This window comes from Heterodontus francisci, chromosome 6 (assembly GCF_036365525.1).
Source record: "Heterodontus francisci isolate sHetFra1 chromosome 6, sHetFra1.hap1, whole genome shotgun sequence".
In the NCBI taxonomy this organism is placed as follows: domain Eukaryota; kingdom Metazoa; phylum Chordata; class Chondrichthyes; order Heterodontiformes; family Heterodontidae; genus Heterodontus; species Heterodontus francisci.
The window spans coordinates 19,571,255-19,596,024 of record NC_090376.1 but is presented as its reverse complement, the minus strand read 5'-3'; the positions used below and the strand labels follow the sequence as shown (position 1 = coordinate 19,596,024).

Genomic DNA, 24,770 nt, shown 5'->3' with positions numbered 1-24,770 from the left:
GATGGTGAGAGGCTGTTTTCCCTGACCAGAGATTCTAGAACCAGGAGGTCACAGTGTCAGGATAAGAGGAGAAATTTCTTCACAATTGTGGATCTTTGGAATTCTCTGCCTCAGAAGTCTGTGGATGCTCTGTCATTGAGTATATTCAAGGCTGAGGTCAATAGATTTGTGGACACTAAGGGAAACAAGGGATATGAGGCTCAGTCAGGAAAGTGAAGTTAAGGTCAAAAGATCAGCCATGATCTTTTTAAATGGTGCAGCAGGCTCAAGGGGCCCTCTGGCCTACTCCAGATCCTATTTATTAGGTTCTTATGTTGATTATACCATTCACTAATGCCCCAGATACCCAGTTGCCCTCGTTGCACTATTATCTGCTTGCATTTCCAGCAAGTTAAGGTTCACAGTTTTCCGAGCAGAGGGCGGGGATAAAGGCTAACATGCCTTGAGATGCCCCACTCCAGCAAGATTTGATCTGATAACATTTGGTCCAGATATAGGACTAGGATACAGCTATAAGCTTTTTTGGACAGAGCACTAAATTTGATAAGTAAGCAGCCTGACCTGGTTACCTTTACAGTGAAATGCTATTTATCTGCACAGTTCAGGAAATACCTCTATTCAGACAACTGAACTTGGTAAATTACAGTGTTGTGACTGGGCTTATGTAGCATATCTGTATTCGGAAAATAAAGACACAAGCTATCAGAAATACTCAGGCTAGTCAGCATGTGTGTCAATGTTTCAGGTGTGGACTCCGTTCGACTGACGTGCTGAGTGTTTCCAGTATTTTCTGTTTTTGCTTTAGATTTTTTATCATGGGTAGTTTCTTGCTTTTTTGTTTACCTGAGTTAATATGCTTTCTTTTGCAGCATTCAATTAATTACTTCAAATTCTATATCAAGAAACTTATGCACCACCCTGATAACGAAGCTTAAAATGCTTTTTAGAAGCAATCCAAGTATCTAAAAATGTTCTCACAGTTCAAATGAAAATAGTATGAAAATTCATCACACTTTACGGAAATATTAATGACAATGCTGACTATGCATTAATACCAGTGTTATGTTGTACTAAATTCAGCATGAAAAGGATAGATAGTATTATTAAATAATGATATACATAGGGCAAATTGAGAGGTCCTGCTGGTTCACATAAAACTTTTCAGTTTGTCTATGTGACATTCAGAAAAAATAGTTTAGGTGGTCATTATGTGAATTTCTGGCTTAAGGAAGTTCAGTCTTGTGTCATCTCTGTCATTTGAGTGAATGTTAATAAACTGTCAGCGGTTTCTCCACAAGCTTTAAACTGGACAGTAATGAAGTTCACATCTGGCTACCAACCATAAATCATTACCAAAACCACAAGTACCAGTTTTGCAGGAAGCAATTATTTCTTCTGCATCAGTGAATAATAGCCAAACACATTTCTTATGTCTAAGAGAACTGGACATTTCCTTTTCTCTTAAAATTAGCATTTTACTCTACAGTATAAAGCAAAAATTAATGCCTGGATAGCAGGCCATATCACGTTAAGGCAAAAAACAAATTCAGTAATGAAATTCTAACCACAGTAAACCTCTACAATTCCATACTTTAAAAAAAAAATTTAAACTTGAATGGATTACATTTAGTTCAGTGATACAAAATCACAATAAGACATGCTGGTTATCTTTGTCAATGGCTCATGCTACAGTTATGCACACATATGCACCAGCTGTTGTGCACTGCATCAGTGGATGTAATTTGTATTTTTAACTAATCCCTTCCAGAATGCACTTGGATTCTGGTATTTTACCATTTCCTAAATTAGAACATTACAGTATGCAAGATCAGCAAAGTATTATGATAAGCAACTGGATAATTTAACAAACAAGTGTCTGAGGCTACACAATTGAATGCTTTTAATAATACATGTTGCTTGAAAATTATAGCCTATTAACCAAACATGGGATTTATAAATTGAGATCATTATCTCCATTCAGTTCAGCCAGATCAACAATGTATATTTCCTTATACATTTCACACGTGAGAACTAAGCACTGTCAGATTTCAGCACGGGAATCGCTTCATTCACATTGAAGCTTGTGACATTTAATGAAACTTGTGACAGTTGACAAAGCAAGTTTTTAAATTTTAGGTGTAATGTTGAGTAGAGGTAAGAGTTCTTACTGGGTGAGGGAAATGTGAATGACCCATACTATTGCTCCATTATGCCGGCAGTTTGTTTACCCACCTTCAAGAGTAGAAAATAGCTCCAAAGCTAGTGTTTATACACAAGCAAGAAATACTAAAACTCCAACTGCAATGCTGAAGCAAAAACCTTTATTCCTGTCCCCCGACACCAAACTGAATAAGCTCTGCTGGACTGGAAGAAGATCCTTCAGAAGGACAAATTCCAAAAGTGCAGTCCCACACAGCCTACATGTAACACAAACAGCAGACTCATGTGCAACATTGATCATCATCACAAGGGGGGGTCCACATAGAAGAAAAGCAACAAAGGTTGGGTTTCATTGTTAAGTGTATAAAGATAACTATAACCATTGTTCAGTATAAGTGGAAGTGTTTGGCTACATAGGCATATGAAAGGGAACCTACATATGGATACTAATACAAAAGCGAAAACTGCAGATGCTGGAAAGCTGAAATACAAACAGAAAATGCTGGAAATACTCAAGGTTATGCAGCATCTGTAGAGATAGAAACAGAGTTAGCACTTCAGGTTGATGACCTTTCATCAGAGTCCTACCATTGTACAAAATATTTTTAATATATTAACAGGTAAAAGTGATAAATCAACATAAAAAAGTACAAAACTGATGAGACACAGGAAATCCAGATATCTTGCAAATTCCCGATCTTCTCAGATTCCACCCCCCACCCCCAAGGACCAGGAATGCCAGTTTGAAAACCTATGAATAAATGCATGGATGTCCAAACTGCCATGTCAGTCACATGCAGATCATAGGAAACAGGAATAGGCCATTCAGCTAGATCATGGCTGATCTTCTACCTCAATGCTGTTCCCCACATCCCTTAATATCTTTAATATTTAGAAATCTATCCATCTCTGTCTTGAATATACTCAATGACTGAGCCTCCACAGCCCTCTGGGGTACAGAATTCCAAAGATTCACCACCCTCTGAGTGAAGAAATTCCTCCTCATCTCAGTTCTAAATAGTCTACCTCTTATTCTGAGACTGTGTCCTCTGGTTCTAGAACCCCACCCCAGCCAAGGGAAACATCCTTCTTGCATCCACCCCGTCTTGCCCTGCCAGAATTTTGCATGCTTCAATGAGATCACCTCTCATTCTTCTAAACTCTAGAGAATATAGGCCCAGTCTCCTCAATCCCTCCTTATATGACAATCTCACCATCCCAGGGATCTGTCTGGTGAACCTTTGTTGCACTCCCTCTTTGGCAAGCATATCCTTCCTTAGGTGAAGAGACCAGAACTGTACACAATGCTCCATTGTTCACAATACTCCATTTGGTGTGGTCTCACCAAAGCTCTATACAATAATAAAAACAAGAAATGCTGGAACCACTCAGCAGGTCTGGCAGCATCTGTGGAAAGAGAAGCAGAGTTAACGTTTTGGGTCAGTGACCCTTCATCGGAACCCTGGTAATCCATTGAAGCAAGCAAGCTTATATTCTAATTCACTGGTTTTTACTCCATTTTAATTTTGAGTATGGAGGTTTGGAAGTAGTTATTCTTGGCACTGTTGTTTCATTGGTGCATATTTAGGAAGTTGCGGGTTTAAATGCTACTCTAGCACCTGAGCACATAACTTACGCGGATACTTCAGTGTAACGGAGCGAATATGGCATTGCTAGAGCTGCAGAGTTTAGATGATATGTTAAATGGAGGCTCTTCCTTTCCATTCAGGTAGATATAAAATGTTCCATGGCACTCTTCAAAGGGGAGCAGGTGCATTCCCATTGGTCTGGCTGACATCAATCAGTATCACCAAAAACAAATCATCTGGTCACCGATGCATTTACCATTTGTGGGATCTTATTGTGCAGAAATTGGTTGCAACCTGCTTATCTAACAGTGACTACACTTCAGAAGTGAAGTAATTTATTGGCTGTGAAGTGCTCTGTGGCATCTTGGAAGATAAAACAGCACTAAATAAATTCAGTTTCATTCTTTCTTAAATCCCAAGTCAGAACACCAAGCTCTATTGGGCATCAGAAACTTGAAATACATGTAAATTACTGGGAACATGGATTAATCTTTATACGTGCACTGCTCTCTACCCGACATTCTATTAAATGCATTCATGAAGCCCACGAAGACAATAACAATGGACACCCCTGGCAGAACATATCAATTGTTAGTAAAGGGTATACTTCTTCAGGCACTCAATAAAATGCAAACCTGAGTTTTTTCCCAACAATTTAAAAAAAAGCCCAAACTTTTATGCACTTTAATAGCAACCAAAAAAGGTAACATTGATTCTTTGGCATTTTGGAGTAATAGCAATACATGAACCCAACAGAGAATAACTTTGTAGGGTACCCTTTTACTGAAATACCCTAGATTCCCAGGCTTGCCCCGAGATCTATATCGAACAGCTCCTATCCAACACAAAGAGGAAAGTAACAGCTGAGGGGATGGGGGAAGATGATAAGGATAGCTCACAACTGTTGCTGCAAGAACTGAATAAATTGTTGGCCCCCACTTGCAAGCTCTAGCAGATGCCAAATCCTTTCAACATATGCTGCAGATATTTTCACTTCTCCCATCAACATGGCAGCAATTCTGAAATACATATCAAAAGGAATAAAAACATCTTATTCTTCCTTAATTTTAAGTTATGTTTCACTATTCATGTTTGGTTTTAATAAAGTCAGTAGGACGACCTTAGAATTTGAATGTGGGGAGCTGATTGGTAGCTTCATGTGGGGAGAGTCAGCAAACACTGTTCCATGAATATGTGCCAACAATTCTTTGAGTCATGTAATTTATAGCAGCTGAATCGTGCATTCATTTGGCTTCCTTTTGCTACTAAAAATAGAGTAATGCACATGCCCTTTTTCAATGTAGGCATACAGCATGCTCAGACCAATGAAGCACTATGATGTCTAATGGAGTGACTACAAAGTACAGCATATACATAGCAACTCAAGCTGTAGAATACGGGGAGATCTGAGAAAAACAAACTGACTGGAGCCAGTGAAAATTGCAGGAGATAAAGCCGAACCAACTATGAATTGCAAAAATACTGTGAATTCAAAGTGAGAAATCAATATTTCTGAAAAATATACACAAGAACATATGAAATAGAAGGAGTGGGTCATATGGCCCCTCGAGCCTGCTCCGTCATTCGTTAAGATCATGGCTGATCTGATCTTGGCCTCAACTCCACTTTCCTGCTTTCCAAATTCCCCATAACCCTGGACTCCCCTATAGTTCAAAAATCTATCTCAGCCTTGACCAGTCAATGACTCAGCCGCCACTGCTCACTGGGGTAAAGAATTCCAAAGACTCATGACCTGAAAGGCGAAATTCCTCATCTCAGTCTTAAATGAGAGACCCCTTATTCTGAAACAATGTCCCCAGTTCTAGATTCCCCCATGGGTGGGGGGGGGGGGGGGGGGGGGGGGAGAACATCTCCTCAGAATCTTATGTTTCAATAAGATCACCTCTTATTCTTCTAAACTCCAATAAGTATAGGTCCAACCCAAGCAACCTTTCTTCATAAGATAGCCATTTCATCCCAGGAATCAATCCAGTGAACCACCTCTGAACTGCCTCCAAGGCAAGTATATCCCCCTTTAAAGAAGGAGACCAGAAGCATACACAGTACTCTAGGTATGGTCTCACCAATGCCCTCTACAGCTATCGCACGACTTCCCTACTTTTATACTCCATCTCCCTTGCAATAAAGGTCAACATTCTATATGCCTTCCTAATTACTTGCTGTACCTGCATGCTAATTTTTTGTTTCATGTACAAGAACACTCAGATCACTCGTTACTGCAGTATTCTGTAGTCTTTCTACATTTAAATAATTTTACTTTTCCATTCTTCCTACCAAAGTGGATAACCTCTCATTCCCCACTTAATACTCCATCTGCCAAATGTTTGCCACTCACTTAACCTATCTAGATCCCTTTGCAGACTCTCCGTGTCTTCCTCACAACTTGCTCTCCCAGCTATCTTTGCATTGCCAAAACATTTGGCTACAATACACTCAGTCCCGTCATCCAAGTCATTGAAATAGATTGTAAATAGTGGAGGCTCAGCATGGATTCCTGTAGTACCCCACAAGTTACAGTTTGCCATCCTGAAAATGACCCATTTATCCCAACACTGTTTTCTGTTAGTTAGCCAATCTTCATCCATATCACCCCCAAACATCATGAGCTCTTAGCTTGTGCAGTAACTTTTTATGTGGCACCTTATCGAATCTCTTTTGGAAATCCGAAATACACTACATTCACCGATTCCCCTATATCCGCCTTGCTTGTTACATCCTCAAAGAACTCTAATAAATTTGTCAAATACTATTTTCCCTTTCATAAAACCATGTTGTCTCTGCTTCATTGTATTATGATACTTCAATTGTCCTGCAACTACTTCCTTAATAATGAATTTGAGCATTTTCCCAATGACAGCTGTTAGGCTAACTGGCCTATAGTTTCCTCTTTCTGGCTCCCTCCTGTCTTGTATAGGGTCAATACCTTGAGAGTTTTCCAAACTGCTGGGACCTTTCCAGAATTTAGGGAATTTTGGAAGATTACAACCAATGCATTCATCATCTCTGCTGCCACTTATTTTAAGATCCTAGGATGCAGGCCATCAGGTCCAGGGGACTTGTCAGCCTTTAGTCTCATTAGTTTGCCCAGTACTTTTTCATCTAGTGATAATGATTGTTTTAATTTCCTCCCTCCCTTTCGCCCACTGATGTTCTACTATTATTGAGATGCTTTTAGTGTCACCTGCTGTGAAGACAGATACAAAATATTTCGTATTTGTTCAAAGTCTCAGCCATTTCATTGTTTCCCATTATTAATTCCCCAGTCTCATCCTCTAAGGGGCCAACTTTAGCTACTTCCTTTTTATATACCTATAGAAGCTCTTACTGTTTGTTTTTATATTTCTTGCTAATTTACTGATATTCTAATTTCTCCCTTTTTAAAAAAAATTATCCTTTGCTGGTTTCTAAAATTTTTCCCAATCTTCTGGCCTACCACTAAACTTTGCAGCATTGTATGCCTTTTCTTTCAGTTTAATATCACCCTTAGCCTCCTTAGTTAGCCAAGGATGGTTCATCCTTCTCGTAGAGTGTGCCTTTCTCAACGGAATATATATTTGTTGAGAATTATAATGTCTGCCACTGCTTATCTACTGTTCTACCCTTCAATCTATTTTCTCAGCCTATTTTAACCAACTTTATCTTCATATCTTTGTAATTGTTTTAAGACACTATGAGAAAATGCAAAAAAAAAGTCTGAGAATACTGATTCTACTCACCAACATCAGCCACACTTTCTTTGGTTTATAACAGAGTACTGTGAGAAAACATTGTATGATCTTGAATGAAAAGGGAAGAAATGTCTTCTCAAAAGAATAATATCTAACAACCACCCAAAAAAGTCCATCCACAAACTCGATTTCAACACTTCCGTATGACACTGCACAAACTTCATGTTGCAAAAACCATGACAGCAGAAACTGTTATCCGATAATAAAAGCAGAATTTTGTTTCGGGCCAGTACATCAGGAATTAACACTTTCAGGAGTCAGAGATTAGAACAATTAACGTAGCTATAAATGGGGAGGCGGTGGCATAGTGGTAATGTCACTAGACTAGTAACCCAGAGCATGGGTTTGAATCCCACCACAGCAGATGGTGAAACCGAAATTCAATTAGTAAATCTGGAATTAAAATCTAGTCTAATATTGACCATTGTCATGTTGTCATCGGATTCACTAATGTCCTTCAGGGAAGGAAATCTGCCTTCTTTACGTGGTCTGGCCTACATGTGACTCCAGACGCACAGCAATGTGGTTGATTCTTAACTGCCCCTCAGAAGTGTCCTAGCAAGCCAGTCAGTTGTATTCAGACTGCTGGAAAGAATGACCTGCAGTGGCTCAAGAAGGCAGCTCATTAACACTTTCTCAGAGCAATTAGGAGTAAACATTAAGTATCGGCCTTGCCAGCGTGCCCATCTCAAGAATGAATTTTTAAAAAACACACGAACTACACACAACTAAAGTTCCTAGTGTTACGACCGACTGCTCCAGTCAAAGCCCCCAATCAAAATATATGATACTGATGTGGTGGGAGAAACGTACTGTGAATTCAATCCCATCCCTCTGCAGATCGCCTAACTTATTATAAACTTTAAACCCAGCCAAACAGTACCATCAATTATCCCCCGAATGAGACTAACCAAATCTTTAAATCAACAAATGAACTGTTTAATTAGAAAAACCTAAATTCTTAAATACCAAGACATAAACATTTAAAATAGAAAAAATTACAGCCCTTTCAAATTTACAGTTCAACGTTGCTTGAAATCCTCACAGCCATCCGATGGGGAAAAAGGTTCAACAGTGGAACAGTCCGTAGTCTAATTCCAGCAGTAAGTGATGGTTTCCTTCTCCAACAATGAATTTCAACAATTAACAACTTACAAACAGTTATTAAATGAATCAATTTGGTTTTAGAATTTTTGAGGGATAAAAGATTGTCACAGTCTAACTTCCCTTCCTTCGGTTTAAATTATCAGAGATCTGTGTTTTGGCTTGACTTTTTTTTTTAGAATTTTGAGCGATGATAAATAAAGACTAAATTCTCTTCCTTCAGTTGAAATGGTCTGAGAGCTCTTCTTTCAGGTGCTAACACACAGCTGTCTGTTTGGGTCTCCTGTTAGAACAGACTGTTTGCACTATAGGCCAGTTCAAAATTGAATTGTAACAAATGTAGCTATTGATGCTCAGTCCGAGTGGCTGTATCCAAGGCAACAAGAATGCACCCTTTGAATTGCAGTCTCTGAATGGCTGTGTCCAAGGCAATGAGAATGCACTCAGACTCAGTCTTTAGAGCTTGCTGCCTTAAAGCAGTATGGCTCCTTCGCTGTCTTAAAGACACACCATACATGTCCCAGAGAAAATAAAGACAGGATCATGTGCCCACATCACATGAATTTTAAAAAAAACACAAACTACACACAACTAAAGTTCCTAGCAAAAAATATTTCTTCCTTCTTCTTCTTTGGCCTCCTTGTCTTGAAAGACAACGGGTAAGCACCTGGAGGTGGTCAGTGGTTTGTGGAGCAGCACCTGGAGTGGCTATAAAGGCCAATTCTAGAGTGACAGACTCTTCCACAGGCGCTGCAGATAAAATTGGTTGTCGGGGCCGTTACACAGTTGGCTCTCTCCTTGCACTTCTGTCTTTTTTCCTGCCAAGTCTCTTCGACTCGCCACTCTTTAGCCCGGCCTTTATGGCTGTCCACCAGCTCTGGCGATCACTAGCAACTGACTCCCACGACTTGTGGTCAATGTCACAGGACTTCATGTCACTTTTGCCGATGTGTTTAAAGCGGAGGCATGGATAGCCGATAGGTCTGATACCAGTGACGAACTCACTGTACAATGTGTCCTTGGGGATACTGCCATCTTCCATGCGCTCACATGGCCAAATCATCTCAAGGGCCGCTGGCTCAGTAGGGTGTATGTGCTGGGGATGTTGGCCGCCTCGAGGACTTCTGTGTTGGAGATACGATCCTGCCACCTGATGCCAAGGATTCTCCGGAGGCAGCGAAGACGAAATGAGTTGAGACGTCGCTCTTGGCTGACATACTTTGTCCAGGCCTCGCTGCCATACAGCAAGGTACTGAGGACACAGGCTTGAAACACTCTGACTTAAAAATATTTAATTCCAGTTTAAAACTAATATATGGCAATATTACTTTATTTTGTTTACTATTCAATCAATTCCACATTTAAAGCTTTCTCACCATTATATTATATTTTTCCCATGGTTATACATATCATGTGAAACACCACTCAATAATGGATTTTTCAAGACAATATACAATACTAGACATTTGGGAATAGATTAAAGATAGCAATCCAATTGAGGCACTCAATTGAGTGAATGGGTGGAATCTCAATCTCGTTTTCACCTCCAACTCATCTAATGACCATTTGGATTGGAATGGTACACCGTTAATCTTCGCCCAAACAAACATTGACTATCATGTACATTACTGCCATTTGTTATACTATTTAAGAGCTTCATCCTTTTATTATTGAAATGGTAGGAATATGGTTAAGTTTTGCCAAAGACATAGGAACAGAACAATCATCTGGAATAAATCGTCCAAAGCATCAATTACTACACCAATCCCAACAGTCAGATCTTACCAATCCAAATTACAAAGTCATTATTTTTAACATCCATTCAGCACTGAGCTTTTCACTCAAATTAAAAAATCTAGATAAATACCAAAATTGATAGGCCAGAATTGAAAAAACAGAAGATAAATCAGGAATTACAGGACAAAGGTAATGACTTACATAGTTTTGTGATCGTGAGATAGAGAGATTTAGAGTAGGGAAAAAAGTGTAAATAGTTTCAATTTCAACAGGAGTTTGTAGGGCAGTGAAAAAGAGGTGCTGGCTTTTTACTCACATCCATGTTTTTGCTAAGATCAGTAAACAAGGAGAAAAATATAGTTCTGTGCTGCCAAGCTTGAGTTTAAAATGAAGAATGAGCTTTGCAAGAAGTTTTGAGGCCCTAAGAAAATACAAATTAAAGAGTAAATGACAATGCAGGAAATCTTGTTTGAGAACATTTCATGGAAAAGGAAATGTATATGCCGTGACACATTTTCAGCTTAGCAACACCAAGAGTGGAATTTCAGCAAGACAGTATCCACAGCAGTAAACAGAAGGTGCAGTCATAAAGTCTGAGGTTGGAGTTTGTAGTTTTTCTTGCATCCTTTCCAGGACAGCATGATGAAGGAGAAATAGATTAAAGACAGCAATCCAACTGAAGGATTCAGAAGAATGAATATTTCTAGTTTCAATCTTGTAATCAACTCCCAACCATCTAATGTCATGATTGAAAACCAGCATTGGTCTTGAATTTGGGTTTACTAGATACCATCTTGTGAAAAATATTATGCCCAAATAAATATTCCCCTGAATGCAAATGAATTCCATTGAAGAAGACTATACCAGAAGGATGCAGCATCTGTGGTTAACTAAGGAAGTTAAGAATGGTATCACGTTGAAAGAAAAGGTGTACAATACTGCGAAGATTAGTGGTAGGCCTAGAGATTGGGAAAATTTTAGAAACCAGATGTTACGACTGAGGCAGGAGGAGTGCACTGTTTATTCTAGTTGCACTTCTCCACAGATCACAACATATATTTAAATTTTTTCCCACTTTCTGATGCAGTCAATAATAAACTCTTTTTATCTCAGAATAAAACATACCAACTAGGTTTCTTTACCAACAAAATTATCAGTTTATTATAAAACAAGTGTTAACCAGTAACAAAGCAAAGCATAAACACACAGATCGAAATATAAAAGTTCCCTTTTACCTGTGTCCCTTACACACATATACACAGAAAAAATTAGATTTACTCTTTACAGCTCTATTACAAAAAAAATAGGTTGGCCAAAATACTTGCTAATTCTTGAAAAATAGAAGATATGAAAAAACAGATGTTCTTTTTTTGTTTGGCGTCACAAATATGTGTAGATGACTGCCACTGGAACCTTCCTAGAACAGTTCTTGACAGGCGACGTTGAAGATCAGTTTGGGCAGGTTTTCCAGGAAAAATGCAGCAACTGGGGGAGGGGTTTCAGGCAGTTTCTTACATTTACTTCTCAGCTTCTCAAGAGATGGGAAACTGGCAGGCTTTTTCAAAGAGCTGGAACTCAGTTGGGGATTGCTCTCTTGGCAAGTTTTCTCCAACTGTCTTTTTAACACATTGCCCACATCCCAATTCACTGTAGAGCATAGCTACCCGACCTGAACCCGATGACATATGTCGGGTTCAGGTCAGGTCGGGCCGGACGCGGACAGAGATCAGGACAAACAGAAATCAGATGAGAAGTGTGGGGGGGGGGGGGAGAAGGGGGTGCGGAGAAAGGAGGGGAAAGTAACAGCTACTACTTCCCACAAAGCACCAGAGTGAAATTAACCCAACCCCTTACACTCTGAAATCTATCAAGTCCGGGAGAAACTGAGAAGCCCGGGGAAGATACCAGTAACTGCAGTAAGTACAGAAACATCAACTGAGCTCTTGCTTTTATCTATACTTGGCCCAAGGATTTAAAATTATCTGGAAATAGGGAGATTAAACTTCCCAGCTGGAGTTCTCCGCGGAGATTTTTTTTTTGTTAATGACATCGGAACTTGATACAGTTCAGAAGCTTGTTTATTACATTGCATGATTTCCTGAAGTGGATACTTTTTCCCCATGAGTGCTCAGGGTTGCGGCACCTTCGCTTGTTTGAAATCAGCGTTTGTTGTTTTTTTTAAACTTTATAATGTTAATTGAACACGGGTACATCAACAACTGGCACCTGTACTCGACCACTGGTCTAAAGTCTGGCTACCAACCAAACCCGAATATACGTGTCGGGTTCAGGTCGGGCATTTAAAAAAATTAAAGGACTCTGGCTCGGGTCGAGTTCAGGTTGGCTGTTGTCGGTCGGGCCTGGGTCGGGTTTTAATTTTATACCCGAGCCGGGCTTCAATTCACTGTCCAAAGCGAAACCAAAAACAATGTCACAAAAGTCAAGCATCCTGATCCCTATAAATCTTGACCTGTCACTTCTTTGTAAACATCTTTCCCCAGGTCAAAAACAACCCCTGATGGGTAATTATTTTCTGTCAACTGGGATTAGGTAGACAGGTCAGGTGTTTTAATGCATTGGTGCAGACTTGATGGGCCTCTTCTGCACTGAATTATTCTGTGATTCTGTGATTTGAAGACAGGTGCCTTCCAGTAAGGGCTTGATTTTAGCATTCCTTGATTCTTCCAGTAACTGTTTATAATCCAGACCTCTCAGACCTTGTAAAAAAAAAAAAATCCATGGACCCCTTTTCAGTTTTAAAACACAAGTCCTCAATTCAACAAAAAAATGGAAGCACTTGTAACACAGCAAATGATGACTAGAAAGACTAATCAAGAGGGAGAAATTGGAGCATGAAAGAAAACTAGAAAGAAATATAAAAAGACAGTAAAAGCTTCTACAAATATATAAAAAGGAAAAGAATAGCTAACTTGAGTATCAGTCCCTTAGACAGCAAGACTGGGAATCAATAATGGGAAACGAGGAAATGAAAAAGGCTTTGAACAAGTATTTTATATCTGTCTTCACAGTAGAAGACACAAATGCATCCAAAGAGTAGAAAATCAGGAGGCAAAAGGGAGGGGGTAAACTTAAAACAATCACAAAACACAACAGAAAAAGTAAAGGGAACACTAATGGGACAAAAGGCTGACCCCGCTTCTCCAACCACCCCCAGGACCAGAGAAACCCCCCTTCCCCCCCAAACAACCACCTTTGCCTCGCCAGGCAGCAACCGATCTGCTGGTCGGGGCAAACCAAATGTAGCTCCATGTCCTCGGATGGGCTGCAGTCTCAGCAGTGGCCACCGCTCCCGGTGGCGCTGCTGGGACTAAGAACTGCCAGCCCAATGATTGGCCGGCAGCTCAATGAGGCAGGACTTCCTCCTTCAAGCGGGGAAAGTCCCACCTCTTACCAATTAAAGCCAAGGGACCTGTAAAATGTGGGTCGGATCCCCGATCTGGGCGTATGCAGGTTAATCACCGACTTTTACATCGGTGGCCAGCTCCCGACCCCCGTTGTAAAATCCAGCCCAAAGAATTGGATCAATAGGTTAAGTAAGTAGGCAAAAATTTGGCAGATGGAGTATAATGTGGGAAATGTGAGATTGTCCACTTTGTCAGGAACAATTGAAAAGCAGATTATTATTTACATGGAGAGAGAATGCTGCAGTACAGAGGGACCTGGGAATCCTTGTGCATCAGGACTGTCCAACCATTTCGTGTGGGGGAGGGGGGGCACATTACAATTTTTGTCTTACATAGGGGGCTGGTGAAACAATTTCTGAAAAGTAAAAGCATTAAAAATTTATCTCACTATCAGAACAAGTGTGCATTTTTGTGAAGCTTTTACTGAAGATTAATTTATTGACTTACTTTCGCATCACGATGTTGGACACTGATGCAGTGAGATACTGGACATATTTTTGCTTGCATAAATAGTCAATGTTTGCCTGCAAACATGCAGCGATTCGCAGTATTCTGGATAGATGTCCATCTGTCAGGAATGATCATGATCACTTGCTCTCTTTTCCTCTCCCCCTCTCTCTCTCTCTCTCACTGTTTCCCGCCCACCGCGCTCTCTCCCTCTCTCTGTAGCCACGCCCCACTCTCTCCCTCACCCCGCCCGTTCCCCTGTCCAAACCATCCCCTCTGTCTGACAGTTGCAGAGAGCAAGAACTCAGCATAGCAGTTTTGTGGTTGGTCAGTTTTTTTAAAAAAAGGATCGCACAGTCAGTTTCACAGCCGATTGTTGTTGACATCAGGAACAATGGTTTCTGCACTTTGGTCAGATCTGGCCTTTTAAATAAAAGTTAGAACTGGCTGGAACCTGCCTCACAATGCGTCTGTCTGACGTTGGAAAACCACTGTTCCCAATGTCAGCACCTCTCAGCCGTGAAACTTACTTGCGATCTTCTTTTAAAAGCCAGTCTGGAAAACAAAGCAATCAGAAATTTCTCATCTCTGAAGTACATCCGCAGGCCTGATGGAAGCCTTCGGTGGGCCAGATCCTGGCCCGCAGACTGTATGTTATACAATAGGGCTGTATATGAATCACAGAAGTTTAGCATGCAGGTACAAGTAATTAGGAAGGCAAATGGCATGTTGGCCTTTATTGCAAGGGGGATGGAGTATAAAAGTAGGGAAGTCTTGCTACAACTGTACAGGGCATTGGTGAGACCGTACCTAGAGTTTTGGACCACCATGTTTAAGGAGGGACATCCTGCATTGCAGGAAGTTCAGAGAAGGTTCACTAGGTTGACTCCGAAGATGCGGTGTTAGTCTTTTGAGGAAAGTTTGGGCCTATACTCAAGAGAGTTTAGAAGAATGAGAGGTGATCTTATTGAAACGTATAAGGTTCTGAGGGGGCTTGACAGGGTAGAAGCTGAGATAATGTTCCCTCTCGTGGGGAATCCAAAACTAGGGGGCACAGTTTCAAATTAAGAGGTCTCCCATTTAAGAGCGATGGAGGAGGAACTTCTTCTTTCAGAGGGTTGTTAGTGTTTGGAATTCTCTTCCTTAGTGAGCAATGGAGGCTGAGTCATGGAATATATTCAAGGCTGATTTAGACAGAATTTTGATTGACAAGGTAGTCAAGGATTATGGGGAGCAGGCAGAAAAGTGGATTTCAGGCCACGATCCTAATCCTATTTATGACGAACATAGCATCAATCATTGGTCATTCAGCCTCTCGAGTCTGTTCCAACTTTCAATGAGCATGGCTGATCTGTATCCTAACTCCATCTTCCTGCCTTGACTCCATATCCTTTAATATCCTTGGCTAACAAAAATGCTACCATCACAGATATAACAATATTAATTGAGCATCTACTGCTTTTTGTGAGAGAGTGCCCCATACTATTATCACCCTTCGCATGAAGCAGTATTTCCTGAAAAAACCCTTCCTTCTGAAAAGGGACCTTAACATCTCCACAAATTTCCTCAATTTCTGCTTTTGGAATAAAACCAGGCAGCAGCTGCCATCACAAAATACAAAAGAAGTAGGCACCTGATTGACAACTAGTAATTAAAAAGAAAGCTTCCATTCCAATTAAAGTACATGTTGACAATTTGATTATAAACTATTTACATCAGTAACGAAGTAAAGGAGGTGGACTCGTAAAAATATATGATGCGGGTTCACAGCTGAACAAATTTTAAAAGCATACATTTCTGCAACATACTGTGTCAAATAAACAAGGTGAAATATCAGATTATAAACTCATAAACTTTCAAAAAGATTTGTCTGTAAAATATGAGCAAGTGAGGCCAAGGGTGAGGGGTAAGAAAAAGGAGCTGCATAAAAAAAAAAGGACCAAAGAAAATCTGGTGATAGTTAATAAAAGCCAATAGTGTAACTACTTTTTATATTCCCCTACACATGCCAGTATACTCTGACATATGTACCAACCAGGATTAAATAAGGCATTAACTTTCTGTATCAATTGAAAAAGATTAAATTATTTATTTGGGGATCAGATGGGGTAAAATGAAGGAACAGAAATAGTAAAGGTCTCTTATGAGGGCATCCTTGGTACATTCTTTAAATTTAGAAGCTCTTGAATAGGCTGCAGCTATCAATATCTGAAGACCAAATGTTCTTGCCTTCTACCGATCTATATAGCAACTATCACGTCAGAAATTACCAACGAGCTGATCTGATTAGGATCAGCTGTCCTAAGTTCTTATATTAGATAGCAATGATCTTGCTGAACTATAACAGGACAAATATAGTGCCTATCCAGAATGTGTGCATGCTACAATACAAATATAGGGCCAATCCAGGACGTGCATGTACTTCAGTACAAATATAGTGAGAATTCAGGAAGCTTGTCCAATCCATAATGTGTGTATATAATATATTTGCAAGCTGGAAAGAAGGGAAAATGGAACGCTGAATAATTATATATAACCTAATGCTGTTTCAAACAATATAAATATCAAACAAGCAGATAGTACGTGAAGTATGCAAAGAAAGAACATTTTTCTGTTACATTAGAGCAAGCCAAACTTGAAGAATCTTTACTGTATAGGCCAAAAGCTAGGATTAGACAAATATAAATTACAAACATTACAACCGAGGCTGGAGGAGTGCATGGTTTTTCTCTAGTTCCACTTCTCCACAGGTCACAACATATATTTAAATTTTTACCCAGTTACCGATATGGCCAATTATATACTTTGGTGTAATTTATTCTGAAATAAAAATAACCAGGTTTCTTTAATAAACAACAAAACTATTAATTTATTATAAAAGACTTATCCAGTAAAGATGCAAAGCATTAACAGATTGAAATATGAAAGTTCCCTTTTAAAATTAAACACACACATTAAAAAGAGAAAAAAATTTCTCTGCAGAGATCTTTTTACAAAAAAAAATACTTTGACCAAACACTTGCTAATTCTTGAAGGAAAAGGAGAAGATATGGAATGATATCAGTTGTCCCATTATTCTGGTGTCCCAAATAAACATAGATGGCTGTCATTGGGATCTTTCTAGATCAGTTCTTTTCAGGCAGTGTTGAGGATTAATTTGCCAGGCTTTCCAGAAGAAATGTGGCATAAGGGGTTTCTACTATCACACACTAGATTTTGCAGGATTTCTCAGAGGTGGAGAAAAGATGAGCTGGGTGCCTCTCTCAGCAGGCTACAAATCCAACTGACACAAAACAATATTCCAAAACGAAACCAACTCCTAACCACCATAACTCTCGATGTCACTTCTTTGTAAACAACTCCCCTGGTCACCAAGGCAGCTGTTATTGACTTAGCTTCAGACATGTGACATCCAGTAAATGTTTTTAAACAGAAATCTTAAGTCCTTTCAGTGACTTTTTTTTTTAAAAAGCCAACATTTATGGAATAACTCCAGTCCCAAATGAATCCATCTCCACAATCTTCAACCACGAGTCCTCAAATTTTTTTAAAAAAAAGCATTTTCGTAACACAAAAAACAAATCAAATACTCAACTCATTGGAAGCCACAAAGAAGAGTGAACCTAACTATATTGCAGTACAAGATAATGCAGTGTGCTAGATCCAACCCATCCGGTTCACTAATGCCGTTTAAGGAAGGAAATCTGCTCTCCTTACCTGGTCTGGCCTACACGTGACACCAGACCAGCAATGTGGTTGACTCTAACTGCCCTCAGAAATGGCCTAACATGCAACTGTCACTAAGATTGTCAGATTTTGCTAAAAAATATTAAAATTTTAAATTATTTATTAAATAGCTTAAAAAGTCAACTGAGTGGACATCACTTAAATTAGTTCAATTCATAAGGAGGTCAAACAGACTGGCAAATAACAAGGAGAAATTAAAGAGAAAGGAACTATTGGAACAATTTATTAATAGCTGACAAAAATGTGAAGACTGGTGAAAAATTATTTCTTTAATGTGTCCCAGCCTTTTCTGTGCCTCATATCTCATGCTTCCTCCCAGCACTCTTCCAAAAGAATCAATATGTTAACATTTTGTTCCATCTCTTTTCTACAGTTAGTCCAATTTTACCTTCTCCCTCCCACCAGAAAATTCAACTTTGGAGTTCATTATCAAAGTGAGACTGCCCTCATCTCCCTATTCCCAAGCCGGACAGGAAAATGACTATGTTACTGGTTGCCCTGCTATTCCTCCCTTTTGAGAAAAAAAAGCTGGAAACTTAAATATTGTTTTTTGTTTCATGTTCTGCTGTGAGGGGACATGGAATTTGAATTTGATGTGGTAGCTGCTATTAAAATTTCCCATTGCCCTTGACCCCGTCACATTGCCTGGAGATAATGCATTTTGGGAGGACTAACAAGGCAAGGTGGTAGGACCATAGTAAGTACAGAGGGTCAGAGTGTGTACTTGTCCATAGATCATTGAAGGCAGCAGCAGAAGTAGATAAGGTGGTTAGGAAGGCATATGGGATACTTGCCTTTATTAGCCGAGGCACAGAATGTAAGAGCAGGAGGTTATAATGGAGCTGTATAAAATGCTAGTTAGGCCACAGCTGGAGTACTGTGTACAGTTCTGGGCACCACACTATAGGAAGGATGTGATTGCACTGGAGAGGGTGCAGAGGAGATTCACCAGGATGTTGCCTGGGCTGGAGCATTTCAGCTATGAAAAAAGACTGGATGGGCTGGGGTTGTTTTCCTTGGAGTAGAGAAGGCTGAGGGGGACCTGATTGAAGTATACAAAATTATGAAGGGCATAGATTGGGTAGAAAGGAAACAGTTTTTTCCCTTAGCAGAGGTGTCAATAACCAGGGGGCATAGTTTTAAGGTAAGGGGCAGGAGGTTCAGAGGGTATTTGAGGAACATTTTTTCCACCCAGAGGGTGGTTGGAATCTGGAACACACTGCCTGAAGGGGTAGTAGAAGCAGGAACCCTTACAAAATTTAAGTATTTAGATGAGCACTTGAAACGCCATAGCATACAAGGCTACCGGCCAAGTGCTGGGAAATGGGATTAGAATAGATAGGCTTGATGACCGGCGCGGACGCGGTGAGCCAAAGGTCTGTTTCTGTGCTGTATAACTCTATGACTTCAATGCACCTTCCCCAGAAAATAGTAGTAACTTGCACCAAAGATTACAGGAGAATTGTACTGTCCTAAATAGTTTTCTCAGCCACGGAGGACTGTAGTCAGTTTTTTTATGAATAAAAGGTCCAATTATGTAGGAATAATTGCATTGAATGCTTATGAGCAATTAATTGCATGTAATTATGGTCCCGAGCCACCAAAAGCATAAAATTCAATTTGTAGGAACACAGGAACAGGAGTAGGCCATTAAGCCCCTCAGGCCTGCTCCACCATTCAATTAGATCATGGTTGATCAACTTCATTTTCCCACCTTTGCTTCAAATCCCTTGATGCTCTTACCTAACAAAAAATATCAGGTTCAGCAAAAAAATTATTTTTTAATAACAATGCATAAAAGTGTTTCAGATTTTTAGCAATAAAGTTGTGAACCATTTATTTTCTACTAGTAACTGGTAGACTAATACTGTAAATTTTATTGTTCACTTGTGCTATTACTGTTTAGTAAATTTGTTTTCCCAAAAGATAAAAAGGATCCTAAAGGCATGGAATAGAACACCATTTTAAGAAAAAGGAAGTTTTGTGTTAGCTATTCTAGGCATGCTACAATATTTTACCTAATTATCAAAGCAAGTAAAAACACTCTCAAGGAGTGAAGGATTATCTACGTGAGTACCCAAATACAGCAGTCAAAAATATCTAGAGTAAAATGGGTAAAAGAACCATAAAAAAAATTAACATTAATCATAGGAAGTAAAGAAGGTGCAAATGGAAGTGAAAAGGTAAATTCAGAGTACTGTTTCTAGTTGCATGGACGACAAGGCAGGACAGATATAAAATGGTAAAAGGTGAGTTTAGGACAGATGTTAGGAAGGAATAATCAGTAAAGACAAAACACTTGGTATTTGTTTTTAATAAACCAATACACAGCAATTTATTAGAATTTATACCGTATTTTGAAATCATACTTAGCATACTCCCAAGCTTCACCCCATAGAAACTAACCCATCCAGGACTTTGTCATCCAAATTCTATCCCAAAAAATTACAACTACACTGTTTACACTGACCTCCACTGCATCTCACTCCCCACATCAAACTACTTTAAAGGAGTTTGAAACCACAAATCCCTCCCTGGCCTTGCTCTGTCCCACTGCAATCTCCTTCACTTTTACATCCTTCCTCACACTTTTCACTGTTACGATTCTGTACTGTTCTACATCCCCCCACTACCATCATAATCATCCATCATTACACTAAGGAATTCTGAAATCCTCTTCCTAAATCTCTCCACTATGCCTCTTCAACTGCCTTTCTTCCAGCTTCGTTAGAATCCCAACCCACCCCTCAGGTGCTGAGGTCCATTGTAAATCTTTGGTGTCAAGCATTGAAAAGTGTTTTTGCTGCAATCAGCTAATTTACCGCAGATGCAGGATAAATCATGAACTTTTCTGGGCTGTGCAACTCAGTAACAAATCACATAATGCATTTACAAACTAAGCCATGGGGGAACCCCATGTAAAAAAAACATTACTACAATTTAGTAGCAGTATGATTATTTTCTCTCTTAAAAGATATTGCAATCTTCATCTTTTTTGTTAACATAGAAAAATTGGTGTTTCAAGTGAAAAAGATGCAAAACTTACAGCTTTAACCCCAGATGATCTCCGTGTTGCTCGAGTATTTAATCCATTTCTAGGACTTGAAAATGTGCCAGATGGGAGAGCTGAAGTAAGCTGGGATGGAGGACTTGAACAGTATTTAGAAGTCACTAAAGGGGAAGTTGAGTAACTCAATACGCTCAATTCTGAGTTGGAATGTTTCTTGTTATTGCTTCCAGTTGGAGGTTGGTCATTTGTTGCATCACCAATGCCTACCTCAATTGTTTCACCACTCTCTATTCGTTTCAGGTAATCTTTCAGCATGGACTGTGTAGTCGTCTCACTCAACCAGTAGAGAAAGAGCTCATCAACTTTCATTTTAAGAACAGGTTGCAGAACTGGGGCGGCAGGCATCGTCAACTTACTTAGGATATATCAAATAACCAATATGATTGTTGGACATTGATTTCAACGGATTGCCAGTGAAAGTCGAAGTCTGTTCTGTCCTTCTCAACTTTGCTCAAGTAAAGCAATTCCTGAGCAAAGGAAACAGAAAAGCTTTGTTAAAAAATCTGCTCTGTACTTTTTGTTGCTGTTTATTTCTTCCTCCTGCTATTCCTGCATTTGTCAAGGCGGACAATCTGCTTTGCAGCCAATGCCAAATAATACTTGTCTCGCTCTTGCTGGCTGGCTCAAGAGGAACTTGAGGGAACTCACCTGCTGAGTTTTCCGTTTCCTGTAGAGAGCAAGCCATAAATTAGCATCAGAGAACGGTTACAACACAGGAGGCCATTCGGCCCATTGAGCCTATGACAGCTCTCTGCAAGAGCAAATTAGCTAGTCCCACTCTCTGGCTCTTTCCCTGTATCCCTGCACATCTTTTCCCTTCAGGTGCTTATCCAATTTCCTTTTGAGCGCTATAATTGAACCTGCCTCTACTATTCTTTTAGGCAGTGCATTCCGGATCCTAATCATGCACGGCTCTGGCTATGGCCTGCCGCACTAATGGTAGCAATTCTGGAAATTTATGATGCGGGAAAGTTCCAGGGAATTCTGCATTACAACACATTAAGCTACTTTAGGAATTAAGAGTTCAAATTCCAACTACGGCAACTTGTGAAATTGAATTTAAGAAATCTGGTCATGTTAGATCTGGTACCAGAAAAACAAACATGAAATAACAATTTGTATCATATAGCATCTTTAACATAATAGAGCATCTCAAGAGCGTGATCAAACAAAACCCAATAAAGAATGTTTCAGGGGTTGAAGGGCTTCCCTCTTCTTGTTTGACCACCACAGGTTTAATTCTTTCTTAAAGTGGAGGTGCTGGCCAATTCAGTAGGTGTTTGATTACTTAATGCTATGATCATAAGAACCAATTGGACAGATTTTCTTGAGTTAATAAAGAAAGAGGTTAACTTTATTGTACCTAAATGGAACTAATAAAATAACAATACGACAACTTACACACACACACTAGAGTTTTTGCACACACAAATAGGTTACAGAGTGGGGAAAGGGAGATTGGTTGAGTTAGAGTTCTTAAAAAAAGGGGGCATTTAGTTCGTGGAGTTTGGTGATTTAGCTGACTTCTAGCTGAATTCAGTGGTCCTGAGGCTTTTAGTTTTAAGAGGTAGATGACTGATTCGGTGGGTCTCTTGGAGACAGTGATGCGGATGATTTCCTCCAATGGGGTAATAAAAACAAAAAGTGCTGGAAATACACAGCAGGTCTGGCAGCATCTGTGGAGAGAGAAGCAAAGTTAACGTTTCAGGTCAGTGACCTTTCATCAGAACTTCTGATGAAAGGTCACTGACCTGAAACGTTAACTTTGCTTCTCTCTCCACAGATGCTGCCAGACCTGTTGTGTATTTGCAGCACTTTTTGTTTTTATTTCAGATTTCCAGCATCTGCAGTATTTTGCTTTTATTCCTCAATTCCTGATTGTAACTGGAGTATGCAATGGTGGTCAGTCAACAGGCAGGATTTGAAAGCTTTCAAGCTGGAATACAGAGAAAGAGATCCCACTTGGGCCTGCATGTGTCAAGAGTCCAGTTGCTTCTCCTCTCTCTGCTGCAGAAAGACACATGCTTAAAACCACAGATGGGGGAGGGGCATGTCACATGACAGTCACTCAGATCATGCAAACATAACATTTAGCAGTATTTCTCTCTTGCTAAAAAGGACAGGTAGTTCCTTTAAACTTCCTGAGACTTGGTTCATGCTGGGGCATGAGCAGACATTTCGTCTCCCTCATCACAATCCTTTGCAATATTGGATACAGTGTTGCAATTAGGTGATCATCCGAAGCTGCCAGCAAAGTCATCCTTGCAGCTTTTCTTTTAAAAAAATATAAATTCAGATCTCCAGCCAGTGGATTAAAGAAAATTATCATTCAACAAAGCACACTGGTGTAACACGAGCTACATTGACTATCTGCCCTGATATGTTCAAGAGGTAATTTTTGAGGAGGAAAGAGAGGCAAAGATATTTAGGGAGGGAATTCCAGAACTTAAGCCTTGGCAGTTGACAGCATGACCACCAATGGTACAGCGATTAATATTGGGGATGCTCATGCAGCCAGAATTACAGCAATGCAGATATCTAAGAGGATTGTGGGACTGGAGGAGATTATAGGGATAGAAAGGAAAAAGGCCAGGGAAGGATTTGAAAACAAAGATGAAAATTTTTAAAATTCCAGCATCACTCAACCAGGAGCCAATGTCGGTCAATAAGCACAGGGTGTGATGAGTGAACGGGACTTGGTGCAAGCAAAGGCCCAGACAGCAGAGCTTTGGATGACCTCAAGTTTACAGAGGGTAGAATGTGGCAGGCCTTCAAGGAGCACATTGGAATAGTCATGGCTAGAGCTAACATAGTCCTGAATGACAATTTCAGCAGCAGCTGAGCTGAGGCAGGGGCAGAGTCAAGTGATATTAAGGAGGTGGAACTAGGCAGTCTTAGTAATGCCGTGGATATGTGGTCGGAGTCTCATCGGGGTCAAATATGACACCAAGGTGGCGAACAGTCTGGTTCAGCCTCAGATGGATGCCAGGGAGAGAAATGGAATCTGTAGCTAGGGATTGAAACTTGTGGTGAGACCAAAGACAATGGAATATTTAATAGGGTCAGATTATTAAAAACCCAACTGGTTACTAATGTTAATCAGTGAAGGAACCTGCTACCTGTATCCGGTCAAGCCTACATGTGATGCTAGTGCTACACTACATGAGTGACTCTCGTCCACAGAACATCCAAGAATGGACAATAACTACTGACTTGTCTGTTACCCAGATCCAGAGGACAAATAGAAAAACAATCAAATTCTATAATATGCTGAATCACCAGTGTTCCAAAATCAGCTTCAATTGATGTGCATCAATATAAAACAGATGATTTGCTAAAATTTTGTAACTGCTGTAAATACAGAGTTTTATTTGTACATGTTTTGAAAAAAAAAGGTCAGCGCGTCATTTATTAAGGATTAAAAGTAGGCAATTTCTTTCTAATCACAAATCAAAGGATTCTAATATTCCAATTGCGGCAAATAAATGTTTGGTGGTTACCTTGAGTGACGTAGCTGATTAACATAGTTGTTTCAAGCATTGATTACGTGAATGACACCTTTTATGCAGAAGCAAGGTGGCGAAAAATGTGTGCTTTTCTTCTGTGCTTTATTTGGGACGATTGGAGAAACTGGGATTGTTCTCCATGGAGCAGAAAAGATTAAGGGGAAATCTAATAATTGGTTCCAAAATTATGAGCAAGTAGGGAGAAACTGTTTCCTCCTGCAAGTGGGTCAGTAACC

The 24,770-nt window shown here is 39.8% G+C and overlaps 1 protein-coding gene across 3 annotated transcripts in view; it reads right to left on the bottom strand.

Moving 5' to 3' along the window:
- Positions 1-24,770, bottom strand: part of ppp2r3b (protein phosphatase 2, regulatory subunit B'', beta) — a 159,269-nt gene that overhangs the window by 126,075 nt on the left and 8,424 nt on the right. For 2 of the 3 annotated variants that reach the window (XM_068033220.1, XM_068033223.1), the window contains exon 2: positions 21,005-21,495. In XM_068033220.1, coding sequence (XP_067889321.1) covers positions 21,005-21,373 — 369 coding nt within the window. In that variant the 5' untranslated portion in view covers positions 21,374-21,495. Of the gene's footprint in view, positions 1-21,004; positions 21,496-21,676; positions 21,696-24,770 lie in introns of all 3 variants that reach the window. The other variant, XM_068033221.1, reaches the window with a different exon arrangement.